Here is an 18,197-nt window from a genome sequence, read left to right on the forward strand (position 1 = left end):
GCGGGGCAGGAGGGACCCGCTGCAGATTCTACATGTAGAATCCGTAGTGGGCCTGATTTTCCCCGTGGACATGAGGCCTAAGGGCTAATGTCCACGGACAGATTTCTGCGGCGTTATTATGCAGCTATTAGGTTCTATTGAACCTAATAGCTTTCTGCCTGCCAATGCTTACGCTGCAAAATTCTACCGTGGATTTCCGCAGTGTGAAAGAAATCACGGCATGTTCTATCTTCTGCGGAAGCACACGCGGCTGGCTGCCATTGTAGTCAAGCAATGTGTGAGCACAGCAGAAGTATCGTAGGAATATGCGTCACCGCCTATCACCGACGCGTCATGTGCTGCACTGTGCATGCGCGCCGGCTCACCAGAAGGGACTCTCACGGCAGATCCGGAGAGGTGAGTATGGGGGGGAGTGGGTGTCATGTCGGAATGCGCTGCGATATTCTGCTGGCGAGAATCCGACACTGCTGAGGACATGTGGCCTAAATCAAGGACCAAGTATGGATCTAGAATTTGCTAATCTAAAACTGGCCTAAACCAAAATACTGCTGTCAAAAACCTTATTTACACATTGCAGGTTGTGTTAGAGTTTTGCATCTGTATTTTGAAGCCAAAATCAGAAAATAGTCTTGGTTTTGATCCCAAATGTTGATGCAAAATGGTGATCGGATAGGCAGTGGATGAATTAAAGTGAAAAGCTGGTTGAGATGTGTGCAAGTCACAAACACATTTACCATCCTCCAACTTACTAAGGTAATTAACTACAAAACTGCTAGAGGCCAAAACTATAGTAAACAAGGGAGACTAAACATCTGTATTCTAAGCAAAACCAGTAAAACCAGCAATTAGCCTCCATAAGGTAGATAAACAAATAGAAGCATCAGGACAAGAGTTATTTCTGTTGTAGGAATGTTTTGGACCAACTCCGTGGCTTAGTCAGTTTAACCTGGCATCCAAAAAACTGCAAATTAGAAATAACTGGTCTAAACTTTCCGTATCGTTTCGGCCAGCCTTCGCTGGAAATCTTTTAAATCCAAATATACCAAAAATCTACATTATTCAAAATAAGGCAAAGCAAAAATGTTAAAATTAAAGCAACTCTAAAATGACACACTCAGGAGGATCCAAGAAGTTTTTGGTCAATTGATTTTCTTTACTACCAAAATATAAATGGCAGCAATAAACAACAGAATCTACGTCCAACTTATTAATAATGCACAGGTACCATTTTACTTGGAATATCTAGATAATCGCCATTTCACCAGTGCAAGAATCCTGCCAAACAGCTGCCCATATCGCAGATTCCTAGCTCTCCGAGTATACCATGAGGAGAGTGGGATATTGGCGTTTTCTCCAAGAATACCTGAGCTATCAAGTTTTAAAGTTGAGATGGTTCAGTCAATTATCGTCCCATGTAAGGCCTCATTCACATCATGTTTCAGCCTATGTCCTTTGGTTCCGATTGGGTTTCCATTTGGATTGCTGAAAACAGAATCCAGATGGAACAATAAACAGAAATCAAAGTGGCAAGCTTTGTTTTCTGACTATCTTTCTGTTCCTTTAGGACATTTGTGCTGGCCAGAATAACGTAGTAGACTACACTATTCTGTCCAATACCAGAAATGCCAGAAAAGAAGCATGATCAAACTGAAATCTTACTGATCTCCGTTTGCCTAATGAAAGTTTATGGTTCTGTCCAGGTTTTTATCTGTATGCCGTTTTCAGTAATACAGACAGAACCATGGGGCAGCATTGAAGAACTATGGCCTACTGGAAACCAGATTAATCATTTAAAGGGGTTATACCAGAATCAACTTTAATCACCTATTCTTAGGATAGATGCTTAAAGTCTGATCGGTGAGATCACCACTGAGACCCTCATCAATTACGAAGAGCAGGGGTCCCATTTCCCCCATGCTCCTTACTGCACTCATTCCAGTGAGGAGGAGATTAATGAAGCCATGTATCTGCGGTGCCACTCCAGTCATTTTCAATAGGTTTCCTGGTGATAGCCAAAAATAAGCGCCCATTTCCGTCAGCCCCATTGAAATGAATAGAGTGGTGGTCGTACATGTGTGACCATTCCTCCATACAATACGACATCACTGAGTGTAGGAGAGGCATCCCCACAGTTACAAGAAGAGGGAGACGTGGGTCGCCCATTCTCAGCATTGGGGGATGGGAGTCAGCGTATCACCTATCCTATGGATTGTTGATAAAAGTTAATTCTGGCACAACGCCTTTAATAAATGACATTCTAAATGACTTTATTTCTATTATTGATAATTTTACTCTTTTTTTCTACCATCTCCCACATCGTATCTACTTTATCTACATAGTTCATTAAGATTCTTTTAAAACTGCAAGTCATTTTAAAATATGGCAAGTCACTTAGCTCGCAACTTCAATGTTAAATAAATTGTAAAGGGAACATCCAATTACATAGCTGACCGGGAAATTAATAAGTTGCATTGTATCTGCTTTGAGATAATTCTTACCTTCTTTCTATTTCGACTGATTTCCAGCTTCATCACCGCACATTTATTCAAAGTATTCAGTCTCCTGTTAGAAATAGAAGAATTAATCTGTAACTTTATATTTAAAAGCGGCAGCTACATCGCTTCTTTGTAAGGTCTCATGCACAGAACTTTTTGAAGTGTATGGAACAATACTATGTCTATGTAGGCCTCTCATTTCACAATGAGGCATAAAGATGCTATTTTTCTGTTGGATTCCATAGTAACAGCAAATAAATCATGTCATGTCTTAATGGACTCAATGTTGAGGCAGTGTAGGGAGCACTATGGGGTGCGTACAGCTACGTGGCACTCAGCTGCACAGAATCTATGCGCCTCTGCAATATGCAGAATGGTCTAAAAGTACATATTTTTTTTAAGGCCTAAATTTTTCATTATTTACCTAAAGTCAGTTCAAGAATCTCAGAAATGGTTTATGTCCAACACATTAAACAGTACAAATAAAACACCGTAGATACATTTTGCACATTAAACCTGCACTGGTTTAGACTTTAGCAAAGCAACAAATTATTTTCATATAAACAGCTTTTTTTAACCTACATGCCAAATGACTTTAAGAAAATTCTTCAAAAATTTGAAAAACAGCCAAGACAAGCAATTCTGTGTCTAAGTACGTCTGTCTTTACTCACAGGTGAAATATGCTGAAATTGCAAAAATCGTAATATAAGCTTTGTACCAATGAGCAAACAGACACCAGTTTAAAGTCCTTACCTTGGATGTATGCTTTACAACCAGCAACGAATATAACGGCACCCTTTATATGTAGTTGCCTGCAATCTTAGGCTATCACATATAAAGCTATGTTAGTAAGCTTTATGTTTATCCAACTCACTAAAAACACTGTGTCTCCAGTGGACTTGTAATTGTCTATCTATCTATCTATCTATCTATCTCATATCTATCTATCTATCTCATATCTATCTATCTATCTATCTATCTATCTATCTATCTATCTATCTCATATCTATCTATCTATCTATCTCTTGTCTACTATCTATCTATCTATCTATCTATCTAATATCTATCTATCTCATATCTATCTATCTATCTATCTATCTATCTATCTATCTATCTATCTAATATCTATCTCGCCATCTCATATCTATCTCTCTATCTCATATCTATCTATCTCTCTATCTCATATCTCTCTATCTCTCTATCTCATATCTCTCTATCACATATCTATCTCTCTATCTCATATCTCTCTATCTATCTATCTATCTCATATCTATCTCGCTATCTCATATCTATCTCTCTATCTCATATCTCTCTATCTCTCTATCTCATATCTCTCTATCTCATATCTATCTCTCTATCTCATATCTCTCTATCTATCTATCTAATATCTATCTATCTCATATCTATCTCGCTATCTCATATCTATCTCTCTATCTCATATCTCTCTATCTCATATCTATCTCTCTATCTCATATCTATCTCTCTATCGCATATCTATCTATCATATCTGTCTATCTATCATTTAAATTTTAGGAAAATACAGCAATGTTGTAGGACCTGTCTGGGTAAATCTCCACAATTTTCCTAACAGCCACTAGCCCCTTTTATTTCAACACTAGTGCATATGTAGTGCCATAAAACTAATGCTCATATACTAGTTAAGCCAACAGCTATATTTCTTGACTCCTTCATACACATGAACGTTTTGTTTGGCCAAGCATTATTGTATTTTCAGTGGGCAGAGGGGAGTAAGGGCCCTAAGCCACTGCAAGACACTTCTGGCAGTAGCCTATCTCTAGGGAGAACAAAAGGATCAGGTGTTGAAAGTCAACGTGTCCGATTCTTTTTTTCCCTCCAACATCATCTGTTGGGTTCGAGGCAGGAGGGTTTCCATACACCTATTGTAGTTGGTCGCTCCTGACAAAATTGGAGGATTCCAATGACTTTTCCCTAATGTGTCTGGAGGCCGTAACCATTTAAAGAGTTCTGTAAAATGCAAAAATACTAATTCTGTAAATATATATATTTGTATATCTATCTTATAATTTTGTTAATCTTTTAAAAACCAGTTCGGTTATCACAACGGAGAGGCAATGATTTTACAGAAAGCATGTTCATTCGCAGATGTGAGACCTTATTGTACATGAGGTATGCACAACAAGCACAGACTGCCCTTTCTTCCACATTTACACATCCAAATGCTAAATCCTAAGCAAATAAGTAGTGCGGTCGACTAATGTTTTTACCTTGCCAAATATATCCTTTACAAACTATTTGAAAAATGTATTTGATATATGCAGCCCGAGTCAGGCCCCAAATATTTGTTAAGGAGCAAACAGACAAGAATAAATTAAATGTTTTTTTGTAGAACAGAAAATTCTTTACTTTTTACATTTTATCTCTTTTCCCAGAATATTCTTTGAGGAAATGACCATGGAGTGTAATCAGAACATCTTGAAATGATTTAACAGGATGACCATTAATTACCTGCTGATAACCCAACTACAGTTATAAAGTAAATGAGTTTTCACAATCATGTTGTCTATAGTCACAGAAGTCATAGAAACACTTCTCAAAGCCGTATGGTATTTAGACATCTAGCGTGGATTGCAATAGAAGATCTAATAGGAAAACATGGCTGCATTCTTCCAGAAACAGCGCCCTTCTTGCCCATAAGGCTGTGTTTGGTATTACAGCTCAGCAGCATTTTTTTGTAATCACATATAAGTGCTGCTGAGCTGTAATACCAAACACAGCCTTACGGGCACGAAGAGCGCTGTGAAAGCATGCAGCCATGTTTTTCTAATTTCATATAACCCTTTTCTTAAACTGTACATACATTTTGCTCATTCAATTGAGACTTCAAACAGTTTTATATCTTATTACCCATTAGTTGAAGATGTGGGCAAAAGGCTTAAGAGCTCCATTTAACCCTTTCCAATCCAATTTCGGATTCAGGCTTTCCTAAAAGGCTTTCTCTTTTCGCTGTTATAGAATGGTGCCATATGCTGGCTAAAGCCAGTGTGTGTGTGTGCGCCAGAGAGTCTCCAACAGCGGAGTGGCAGGCAATAGATGGTAAGAATACCCTGTAGGACGTCTTCTGACATTGGAACTGTACAAGCTTCAATCAGTATGTAGGAAGACGTTAGACAGTGGATTGGAAAGGGTTAATGGGACTTTCTCAAGACTAAGATATTGATGACCTATACTAATATCAGATCGGTGGGGTCTACTGCTTTAGATCCCTGTTGATCAGCTGTTTGAAATGGCCGTGGCACTCAGGGGAGAACTGCAACTTCTTCAGATTTTACTAGGCACAACGCCATACACTGTATAGTGGCTGTGCCTGGTATAGCAGCTGAATCCCAATCATTCCTGTATCCCCAGCGAAATGAACAATGATGAATTTATTTAGTGGTACATGCTTCTTGTGGCTGGTGGGGATCCCAGTAGTTGGAATCCCACCAGACACTTATCGGACATCCTATAGATAGAGGGTAAGTGTTAAAGTTGGTACAATCTTGTTAAAGTCCTAGAGAACCCATTTAATACTCAATAAACTATATGAATGTAACATTTTGCTTATTCGCCCCAAATTCATAATTCCTATATGGAACAGATTACACAATTTTAAACAACAAAATCACGATACGAACACTCACAAATGTTTATATCTACTTCTAGAGAAAACTATTAATACGCATTAAATGACTGGAATACAACACAAAGCAACTGAAATGCTAGAATTATCTAGTCCCATCCAGCTGCACAGAATTTGCCTTTGTGACTGTCCGGATGACTTTGATGTGCAGAGGAGAATCTTGAGTCTTGCTGATAAGACTGTCTAATCTGGGAGACTTTAGTTTAATGTGTCTACACAACAAAATCGCAAAGTCGGCTGAAAAGGATACAGCGGTCTGTTGGGAAGATAAATTTTTACTGTTTGGAGTGTAAGGGAATAGTTCTCAAAATCCGAGGTAAAATCTGTCTGATACGCATGGTGTCAGTTACAAGAAAAATCACGTCTGCTAGGATTACATTTCTTCTGTGTCACATTTTTTGGGTGCCAAGAACAAAACAAGTGAAATATCTTGTCTTTCCCTGACCTTGAGTGTTCCTTTGCTGCTTGGTTGGATCAGTCTCCCTTACACATCCCACTATAAAGGTGCCACATAAGGCAGGAGGAGGACAACGCCGGGTCCAGTGGAAAGTGTTGAATGTGATCCATAAGCACCGAAGATACATTTGTTTCTGTCATGCTCTAGAAATGATTCCTAAACCCCGATTTAAAATCTATGATATCCAATAGGCGTTACGTTTTATTACAGTCCGCCATACATTATAGCGTGTAATCTATATATAGGTTTTCAGTTACATTTTTTATTATACTATTTCATGGCTATACTATTCTATATGTGAAATGACTTAAATCTAACTAATACAGCTGTGCTATTCAATGTGTATATTGTTTTCAATAATCTGGTCTCTTGTATCATAGGGGTCAGTGGCTAACCACGACTTGCTACGGCTAACGTTGGCTTCACATAAGCATTCGTCTAGACTGCAGTTTACGATATGTCAATGTTAAGCAGATGCCTAGAAGAGTGAACAAAACCCCCATCCTTTCGCTTATTTAACAGAAAACGTATGTATTGCAGTTTAAGGAAAGGTGAAACTCATGCTCAGCGCACGTGGTAATGGCGTTCTTTAGATTATAGCATTTGGTTTACTCAACAAAACCCTAAATCAAGTATAGATGCCACCATAAGCCACGGTTCAATGCCTTTTTACTAGTAATGAGCAAACTTTTTCAAAAGGTTCGGATTGGTTCAATTAGTTGGAGCTGAAGTGGACGTTCACCCCACAACTGGTGTATAACACTGTCTATGAGCCATAAAAGTCCTGTATAACACTCTGAGAGTGTTATACAGGTTTTATGGCTATTAAAGAGTTGTACAGCAGTATTCAGCAAACTGAACCAGTAGAACCCAGTTTTGGGTAGAACTGGTAGAAAAGCTCAGTTTGGGTTTTGTGCTGAACTTTCAGCGAAGTTTGACCCGAAAAAGGATCGCTCAACACTATTTTTTACTAGAAGGCACCTTAAAGGGGTTGTCCAACCAATGATTTAAAACAACTAAACCCCTTACTGTGGTGTAACTTAACATTTGAGTGTTGTTCCCATGCTGACACTACACTGGGCACGGTGGTAACCTCAGTGGTGGTGTCAACATTTCATGACAGCCAGTGATCGGTTTTAATCGGTGGTAATGTCTTCAAATATAAAGTTGTATGAGATTAGCAGAAGATCTCTGTCTCTTTTTCAAGTAACCGCCTAAGTCTTGTATATGTGCAATGTCTGGAATTGCAACCTAAAGTAACCCCACACCTTCAACAGCCATTTGCCAAACGCTCATTCGGCTGACCCCTATTTTTCCCAACTCCCCCATACTCATAAATGCCGAGTGTTAATGGACATTCAGTGGCACAGGGGAGTAGGCAGAAGCAAGGCAGCTTTGGTGGTGGTTTATCTCCTACCAGAACAAAAGGATCATGCGCTGAACTGAAATTCAACATCCGTCTTTCCTCCAACATCATCTGTTAGGGAAGAGTTAGGATGCCCCCATGCGCATACTATAGTTGTGCACTCCCACCAAAATCAGAGGGTTCAGATGACGTTTCCCTAATTCGTATGAGGTAGTTAGTCCCATTCATGTGAGATTGACATGCAGTACCAGACATGGCACAAAGACAACAGTGGTGCTGTTTCTAGAAAAATACAGACTAGAGCTGAGCGAGTATACTCGCTAAAGGCAATTGCTCGAGCGAGCATTGCCTTTAGCGAGTAACTCGCCCGCTCGAGACTGCAGGTTCGGGTGCCGGCGCGGGGGAGCGGTGAGTAGCGGCTGTCAGCAGGAGGGAGCGGGGGGGAGAGAGGGAGAGAGAAATCTTCCCTCCGTTCCGCCCCGCTCTCCCCTGCAGCTCCGTGCCCGCTGCCGTCACCCAAACCTTTCGTCTCGAGCAGGGAGATACTCGCTAAAGGCAATGCTCGCTCGAGCAATTGCCTTTAGCGAGTATACTCGCTCATCTATAATACAGACCTTTCCTTCTAATCCGATATACTTGCATAAACACCAAAGTACATAAAAACAGTAAGTAAGCATACATCTTATTAGCAAAACAATGAATGGATCTATTCACACGATGAACACCAACCTGCATAAGGCTTCGATTGCATCTCTGTCCAAGAAGTCATGATCCTTCTTCACAGCAGAGATGTCAATGGGAAACAGTAGATCTAGAGGTAACAGAAGTATAATAGTAAGTGAATTATTTTTTTAAAGTAGTATCTAAAGATGACACAAAAACAAAAAGGTATAAAATGTTTTTTACACTGATTATATTAGACACAGTTTAGTAAGAGGCCGGCGTCAGTGGAGGTCTTAGGAACATAAGGTAACTATAGGGGTTAAAGGAACCAGATGTTTCCTGCACTCTCTTGTTAAAAGCAAAAAAACTTCTAACGATAAATGACTCCTGGTGCCATCTCACATACCATAGTGCTAAACCGGTTCACAAGTTGGAGGTCTACATGTAACCTTGCTAAAATTCACATGGGACACACTGGCAAGGTCAGGGAAGCTGGGCCAAGCAAGAATAAAAGCCTAAAGGCAGAGTGCAAGCCAGCTAAATTTAAACCATCTGCACAGGATCAAAGCCGAATATGATGTGCAACATCCTACCCAAAGATAAATATTTGCCCGCTCTGTACTCATGTTGATAGTATCTTGCAAAATCAGAGGATTAGTGATCAATTATTCACTATGTCAGTGGAACCATTCTGAAGACCGGCATTTGTAGAGGGAGTAGCCAACCTTTAAAGCTTCATCTTATTGGACTGCACATTTTGACATTGTCTACATGATACAGGTTGGCATTTGTCGGGGGTTTTCAAAGAATTTAGATAAGCAGAACAATTTAGAAAGAAAGGCCTAACCAGAGCCAGGGCAGACTGCTGGGTCATGAAGAGGTCTGCTTGACCTATTGTTTTTTCTTGTTGCATTAAAGGAAACAGTCATGCATATGGTTTTAATTCTACAAATCATTACATATATACTTAACTAAAGTGAAAGACAGTTTCACTTTAGTTACAAATTGGGAGTACCCCAAAATGATCCAAAATTGAACCAACCTGGCCATACAAAGATATAAACCAGTCATATTTTAGCATCCACAATATAGTTGAAATACCCAAACCTTCAGCCGTTATACTGACCTTACATCATCTTAGGGTTGTATGGTGATTTCAGTTTGATTCACCAGAGTGTAGGAAGTTCAAGCTTGCATGTGTATTTTAATTGCTAGAGATGTAGCCATACATGTTAGATACATATTGGCCAATCAACGGGATCTGCTAATCACCTAATGTGTATGGGCACCTCCTGACTATCTACCAACATCAGATGTCGGGAGGAATAAGGATAGGGCATTTGGATTTCAATTGCCTGATCCTTTTGTTCTTGGGAGATAAGCCGATGCCAGATGGGTCTTGCAATGCTTTTCATCATCCTGTACATTCAGAACAGATTCACACTCAGGGATAAGCTGCCAGAGCTGTCTGGCAGCGGCTTTCTTTCCCTTTTCCTTTACATTCCACTGAACAGCATATGTAGTGAGGGGAGAAAGTCAATGCCAGACAGCTCTGGCAGTGGCTTGTCTCTCGAAAACAAAAAGATTGGGCATTAGATCAGTGTGTCTCAAACGTCTGTCTTCATGACCCCCCAACAGGTCAGGATGGGAGGATATCTTATAGAAAGAAAACCTGTAGCAATGTCTAAGGCCGCCTGTAGACAACTGGGTCGGATCCGGCAGCGAGAATTCTCGCAGCCGGACCCGACCTGATCACCTGCAGAGAGCACCGCGGACTCACCCGCTCCCGCAGCTCCGGCTCTCATGTGCCGGCTGCCAGGCCGCCGGCGCATGCGCAGAGCGGAGCCGGCGGCCGGTGAGTGACATTTCTGTGCGGGGCTCGCAGAATTAGAGCGTGCCGCGGTTTGTTTGCTGCGCGTGATTTCGCGCAGACAAACCGCGGCCGTCTGCATAGGATTGCGTGCTGTAATGCAATCCTATGCAGGCGTCCAGGGGCGGAAGTTCTGCGGGGAATCCCACCACAGAATTTCCGCCCGTCTGCAGGCGGCCTAAGGCACAGACAATAACTACATAATCTGTACAGTATTATGGAAATCCTGAAAACATGGCCTGCTGGGTATTCATGAGGACTGGAGCTTGGGAAACACTGTAGTAACACTTATCAGCAATAAATTGCCACTTGGAGGTTCCATGCAGACCATAAAATCATTGTTGGTCTGCTCCTGCATTGTTCAATTTAAACAGGCAGTCATACATTTATGAATGACTGCCTGTTTACTGTGAATGTAGGCGGGCAGGCCAGAACTATCTTGGTCAGTTCCGCCTACATTCACTTAGCGGTGTTCCTCCTGTGTAAGCCCACAGTAACGATCATCGCTGGGATGGCTGTAGGGCACTTCCCATGTAAAAGGGGCCTTATATGATCTCCTGGTTATATGAGATATATGTGTATGGCCACTTAAAGTCACTGTCAAACACATGTCACAGCAACTTCTCTTACACAAAAGAGTAATGTACAAGATTAGAGATATCCATGCACCCGATACAACCAAAATTGGTAGGTTTTATTTTATGCATATAACCAGCTTTTCTATAGTTCTGCACATAAGGAATTAGTGGAATTTCCTACATTCGAATTTAGGCATCTGTGAATCATATATGTTCTTATAGAAAAAAAGAAAAAAAAAAAAAAAAGAGTATAAAAACATATAGCTTCATATCATAAACCCATAGACTAGAATAGGTCAAACACTTAAAAAATGCACTTTTGACTACGTTTGACCTCCCATACATTTGTGAACATTTTTTGCGGGATGGAAAAGCATAGCCTACTACACTCACACAAAAAAAGCGTATGGAAACATATCTTTTTTTTTAAACATCACGGTCAATGGAAAATGTATGGTTGTATGTTTCCATATGCTTGAAGGAAAAAAAAGGTAATCAATTAGAAAACGTTATTAAGAAAAAAGGGCTTTACAGTGAAAAACGTATATGTTTTTCAATGTACAATCAGACAGGAGCACATATAAACGTATGGCTATCCATTTAATACAAACGTTTAAAAAAAGTACAGGTATGCCTAAAATGGCTTACGTTTGTATACGTTTTTTTGCGTGTATATGCTAAACGTACATGGGAATCCTAATGTGAACAGCCCCTTACCTGGGTAGTAATAAATGTACTACCATCGCTCATAAAAGAGCTTGAAATGAAGGTTAATGTGACAAAAATGTGGCTATGAATCTGAGTACTAATCACATATTTAGATTTTTAAGCAGTCACAGAGGTTTCCATATAATCCACGTAAGAAATGGAATTTACAAAGAACTGCAAAAGCCATTGAAAGCAACGAGCCTAAGGCTGGCTGCCTAATCATTCCATATGTTTTCCTCTTTCTACGTGGCGCTTGGAAAGACTATATTTACACATCTCCTTATGAATAGTGGGAAGTGTTTGCTACACAATGAATTTCATACTAAACTATTCTGCAGTGGACAGACATTGAACAGCTGCGTTCAACATTTCTTAGCAATATTGGTAGTAAATGACTGAAAGTCATCCTAAAAAGCGCTAAGAACGGCTTTACTGATGGAGAATGTACGCAATCGGAAGATTGTTTCTCATCTCCATTTTCCAATACACGATTGCAGCCTTTACAATGCCCTAATAACATAAAGTTACCTTTGTAATGTTGTGAGAGTTTAAAACAAACTGAACAAGGAAGAACAGAATGTCCAAGTCCATGACTATTGTCATAAAACGCTCACATATCAACAATAGATAAGTTTGTATAATTACTGATTATTGGTTTAAAAGTCTACATAGGCTTAAATATTATGTTCCTGCAGGGCCCAAGTACAGCGCCCCTCACAGACATCACCAACACATCAGGCCAAGACATAATTAATGTCCACAATGGAGATATAGATCACCAAAATGCGGGAAACACAAGATAGGGCAAATAACAGTAACAGAAATACACGGATGGGAACACTATCTCCAACTAGCTTTGATGTGGCAGTCCTTTCCTAGAAGCGGGGCGATGACCCCAGTGGGGAAGGTCCCATGTCCGGAACCTATAGGGCATAGTCTTTACTAAGATGGAGGATAGGGAAGAGGTTTAATGCAGATGGAATGGATATAACACAGTATTTGATAGAAGTGACTAAGCCCAATACAGAGTAAACAGCAACAACTACTTAGATGACAAACGTCCACTGCCTCAACAAACACCTCAGACAAGACAATAACCAGCGCCCATATAGAGGTAGGCCCATAATAAAACCACTTCTATTATGGCTGATTGGCAGGCTAGAGAAAACACCTTCCTGTTAGCTAATCAGTCCATATACCATAGGAGATGTTGAAATAATGCTGTGGAAAAAGGGTACATTATATACTGGGCCCACAGAGGGATTTCCGAGAGACAACACCTCAGGGACCTTCTGTAGTGAAAGGTCGAAGTTGCGGTCAAATTGGCCAGGGTCATGATGTCACCGTGGCACCTCTTACAGATTGTGGCTGGTGTGCCGCAACATTAAATATGGATCAATTACAGTTTTTCATCATAATATCCATTTTGGCTCTGCACTACAGTACTCCTGAGTAATGCTTTGGCCTTCAAAGTAGACATCATATAGTATATTGACTTTTATGTCACATCTAATAGATATGCTAAAATGACTTACAGTTTTTATTTATCAACATACCAATACCAGGGAAGATGCAGGAAGTAAACAAACCAGCTCACTGCCCATTAGAAGCTGATGGAAGAAGGAGGAGCAGGCACCAGACTAGTTCCCAGGTAAAAGTGTAGCAGAAGTAGACTCCAGCAGCAACAATTAACAAAGTTTAAAGGGGTTGTCCAGTTGTAAACTATTGGTGGCCTGTGTGAAGAATAGGTCATCAATAGTAGATGAACAGAGATCTGACGCCAGGGATCCCTGATGATCAGCTATTTGCTGAGCTGGTGTTCTCATGTATTGCGCTGATTTCTGTAGTAAGTGGAAATGGAGCTGTCTACTTACTGCAGAAATCAGCTAACCACATGAACACACTGGCCCATGATTGGCAGAGCTCCCTGGCGTCAGACCTTCAGTGAGAGAAGACCCATTGGCCTCTCCCCAAAAGTTTTGAATAACTGGACACTCCCACATGCTGATGTACTATTGATAGTCTATCCTAAGGGTATGGCTATAAGTAGTTTACAACTGGACAACCCATTTTAGACGTCATGCTTTAAGAATAGACCAAGTTAAAAGCTCATGGTATGCAGGCCATGTAAAAATACTATATTGACATGTTTCATGACAAAGGTGTTGCACGGACAGAAGAAATGTAAGCATTTTTTTCTTAGATCGCTGTAGTCACATCTGTATTTGATATTTTTGTGATATGAGTTAATGTTTCGTTATCTATGCATATAGATGATTTTAATTACTCCCTGATATATCATTGACTGACAGGTATGGTTTAGAGATGAGCGAACGTACTCATTTAGGGCGATTTTGCAATCGAGCAGAGCTTTTTTCGAGTAACTGACTACTCGGGCGAAAAGATTCGGGGGGCGCCGGGGGTGAGCGGAGGGGTTGCAGAGGGGAGTGGGGGGGGGGGGGGAGAGCTCCCCCTGTTCCCCACTGCTACCCGCCGCTCCACCACGCCGCCCCCCCGGATCTTTTCGTCCGAGTAGTCAGTTACTCGAAAAAAGCTCTGCTCGATTGCGAAATCGCCCTAAACGAGTACGTTCGCTCATCTCTAGTATGGTTTCTTCTGGGTTTTCATCCTCCCTTTGCCTCCATGTCTTTGTTTTTGTCTTCTTCTTTCCCCCTCCTCCCTTTTCTACTTCTTACATTTCTGAAACACGTCAATGTGGTGTTTTACATGGTTTGCATACCATGAGCTTTTAACTTACTCTATTATTAAAGAATGAAGTTTTAACTTTTCTTACGTTTTGGTGCTGGAGTCTACTTTTGTTACACCATATAAGAGAAATGTTAAAAGGACAAGTGCTTGACTGATGCGCCTAGCTCATTCCCATTATTACAGGCGTGAACATAAAACCTATTATCTTTCAGGCCTCACCAATGTATAATGGAATGAAGTTATTTTTAACAAAGAGGTAGAAGCAATTGAAAAGAACTACAGTCAAAGCCTTGTCCAGGAAATGGCCTTTACTGACCTACATCTGCAAGTGCAGCTCACATCTTCGTTATTTTTGGCATACTACAAGTTGTTAACCTCTTCTCAGCATGACAGGTTTCCCAGATTTACAAGGACCATTCATTCTTTTGGTTCAGGGAAGCTCAGCCTTTTTTTTAAGGAATTATTTTAAATCAAGTCTCATTAGATAAAAAAAAACAATCCTTTTCTATGAATCAGCTGTTTCCGCTAGACTGTGTGGAATTCTCCTACTAGGTCAAACCATTTTATGGATTAAGAGAAAAGTCTCTTTAATGATGGGGAATAATTGTAGGAAATGAGTTTTCTTCTCCAGCAGAGATGATCCACATCTTTGCCTGCAACAATTCTTCACGTAAGAGGAAGACTCCTAGTAGACATAACAGAGGAAAAGGAACCTGCAGGTATTTAGCTTTTGGCTCACAGTTATCTTACATGCAAATCTAGATTCTTAATCACAAAAACGTACGCATGTATTAGAGCGTCCCCACAAACTGACAAGGTTTTAGAATAGAAATTGCAGCAAGAACTCATAAAATATATAAAACTAGCTATGAAATATACAGATAAGGGATATATTTAACAAGTACTTTTCTTAATCAAGGGTCACAGAACAACAGGCAGATACTTCAATAACGGCAAAAGTGTCAGGAGACGATAGGCTGTATTTAAGCTACCCTTTGACTCTCCTTCTACCAAAGGACAAGTACTTAAAAAAGTAAGGCTGGCCATATATATGAGATTAAAGTTGGCTGGATCTAGACATTTCAGCATAAGCAGCAAATACCCTGTGTATTAAGGATTCACGACTCCCTTACAGCAGATGTTGGGAGGAAGAAGGATTGGGCATGTTGGATTTTGACATGTCCAATCCTAATTTTCACAGTGAGAGAACCATGCATGCTCGGCTGACTGGTTAGTGTAAGGCAGATCAATATATATGTGATTGTTCAGCATAAGACATTCAACAGTCCTTTAGGGTACAACACAAGGCTTAAAGGGCCTCTGTCAGTACCTTTGAGGACCATAAACTATGCTATGGTGCTCAAATCTGATGGAAGAGGCAGTCTAGGGAGGTATGTTTTATACTCACAAGGTCCCCCATTTCTGTGTTGTGTCACTGGAAAGTCAGTGCACGCATACAGAGTGATCCTTCAGATGGTTTTGTGCATCTGTTCTGCCATAGAGATGAAAGGGAAAACACACACACTGAGCTGTCTGAAAAGAGTTACTCTGTGAACGCACAGGGAAATAGTGCAGGAATGGGGTACTGGGGGAGTTATGAACATACCTCCCATTGAACAAGGCCTGCATCACAACGGAGACCTTCTGTTTATTAAAAGAGACTTTCCTACATTTCTTCCAAAAGTGCTTTGGGATTTATTGTTTGCAACATAATTGTTAAAGTTGAAGCACAGGGGTGTACACCGGAGAATATTGCAAATTGTTTGAATAAAAGTTTATTGTTGCTTAAGACGTTAACAGTGCCCTCTGGATATCTGTCTGAGCCTGAGAGTATCCTAGAGGGGGCCCATGCCTGGGGAATAAATATCCCCAGAAAAGGCTGTGGGCGCAGTTGGCAGGCCTAAGTGTAGTTCCCCTGTTGCCCGTGGGACCAGTACACACTTCCCAGGGGCCATGTCCACCGAGAACCTGTCAAAGAGCATCCTCTGCAGGAGCGCCCCTTCCTGCATGTTACAGAGGAACCTCAGACGCAGATGTGAGTAGAGCCACTGGCGTAACTATAGGGGATGGGGTTGCACTCGGGCCCAGGAGCCTTAGGGGGCTCATAAGGCCTCTCTGCTCCATATAGGGGGCCCAGTACTAAGAATTACACATTATAGTTGGGGGCCCTGTTACAGGTTCTGCATTGGTGCCTAGGAGCTTCAAGTTACGTCTCTTAGCTGGTCTTACATGTCATGGCACCAGATCTGTAAGGCCAGAAGTTCAAAGTAGCTAAACCTATATAATATATCTAAGGCCAGAAGTTCAAAGTAGCTGAACCTATATAATACATCTAACTACTGTAACCTAACCTATAACTGGTTTTATGGTTACCAAAGTCTTATACTAGGTCATTGGTTCCTGGTATCTCTGTTTCTCTTTATGGAAAAACAAGCATTTAGCTACTATATATGGTTCCATCTGTGAGTGACCATCAGGTAATACTATATACTATAGGGAAACACAAGATGGCAATGAGATGCTGTAAGATACTGTATATAGCACCTACTAACTTGTATGATATGTCATTTCAAAAATGGTGGCAATTCCTGTCTGACTAATGTTATTTGCTACACCAAGGAAATAACATCATTGAATTAAGAAAAGAGTAGAACTATTCACCAATGTCCTCCACAAATGGGTTAACTAATGCAGAATGTACTACAAGAGTCACTTTGTGGCAGGAGTACTTACCTTCATATAATTGTGCATATTGAGGAAACCCTGCTGCCCGTAACCAATCACATGCTTCCTTTGCCTCAATTTCTGTAAGAGAATGAAACACAAAAACCTCCCTGTTAGTGATTTGCAGAATAACAAGTTCCCCAGTATACTTCCATTAATCTCTATGGAAACAGTATTACCATATACATTTACTACAAGGAGTACATAGCTTTGTCTATTGTCATTCATGACAGCTCCCATTTTCAAAAGTGAGGATTACTCTCTCCAACTTCCTTTTGCTTGTTAGTTAAATCACTAATATATGTGTCTCTCAGCATTGAATAGCAATCAGCCACTTTTAACTTGGTTGACCAATGAATTTTTAAAGGCTTTGTGAAATGAGAATTTGATGCTTTAATTCAAAGATGTGGTATTCAACTGCTACTAATTAAAACAACTTTTGTAATGACTTAACATTAGAAACAGTCCTGATAATCATGTGCAGGGTGATTCAAAAAGAATGGTGCAAAAGTAAAGCCGATTTCTTCATACTTGAACTGACATACAATAGTCAGAATGACATGAACATATAGAAGATCTCTTCAAGATTTTAGTGCACCTTACGATGGGGGCGCCATTGTTGACGCCAGACTACATAAAATAGCACATCTCTCCTGCAGTGGAATTGATAATAAAGGATATTCTGTGACACGTTTGAGCAAGACAGGACTACTAACTTGACATCTGTCATGTCACCAATGACGTCTCCATTGATCATCTGTAAGGTGCATTAAAAACCTGAAGAGTTCTTCTAACTTTTCATGTGATTCTGACTGTTGTATGTCAATTCATGTATGAAAAAAATTAGCCTTACTTTGGCGCCATTCAACCCATGTTATCCCACGGCTTAGCATTTTGAGTGTTCATTCTTTAACCCCCATGTAACAACATGGTCCATGCTCATTAACTTAAACTACCAAAACCAG

At 40.4% G+C, this 18,197-nt stretch overlaps 1 protein-coding gene across 2 annotated transcripts in view; it reads right to left on the reverse strand.

Moving 5' to 3' along the window:
- The window catches only part of DLC1 (DLC1 Rho GTPase activating protein), a 163,927-nt gene that overhangs the window by 15,888 nt on the left and 129,842 nt on the right, over positions 1–18,197 (reverse strand). For both annotated transcript variants that reach the window (XM_066573376.1, XM_066573377.1), the window contains exons 2-4: positions 17,242–17,313; positions 8,710–8,791; positions 2,499–2,562 (exon numbers count right to left, since the gene is read on the reverse strand). In XM_066573376.1, coding sequence (XP_066429473.1) covers positions 2,499–2,531 — 33 coding nt within the window. In that variant the 5' untranslated portion in view covers positions 2,532–2,562; positions 8,710–8,791; positions 17,242–17,313. The remainder of the gene's footprint in view (positions 1–2,498; positions 2,563–8,709; positions 8,792–17,241; positions 17,314–18,197) is intronic.

This window comes from Eleutherodactylus coqui, chromosome 7 (genome assembly GCF_035609145.1).
Source record: "Eleutherodactylus coqui strain aEleCoq1 chromosome 7, aEleCoq1.hap1, whole genome shotgun sequence".
NCBI classification, from domain to species: domain Eukaryota; kingdom Metazoa; phylum Chordata; class Amphibia; order Anura; family Eleutherodactylidae; genus Eleutherodactylus; species Eleutherodactylus coqui.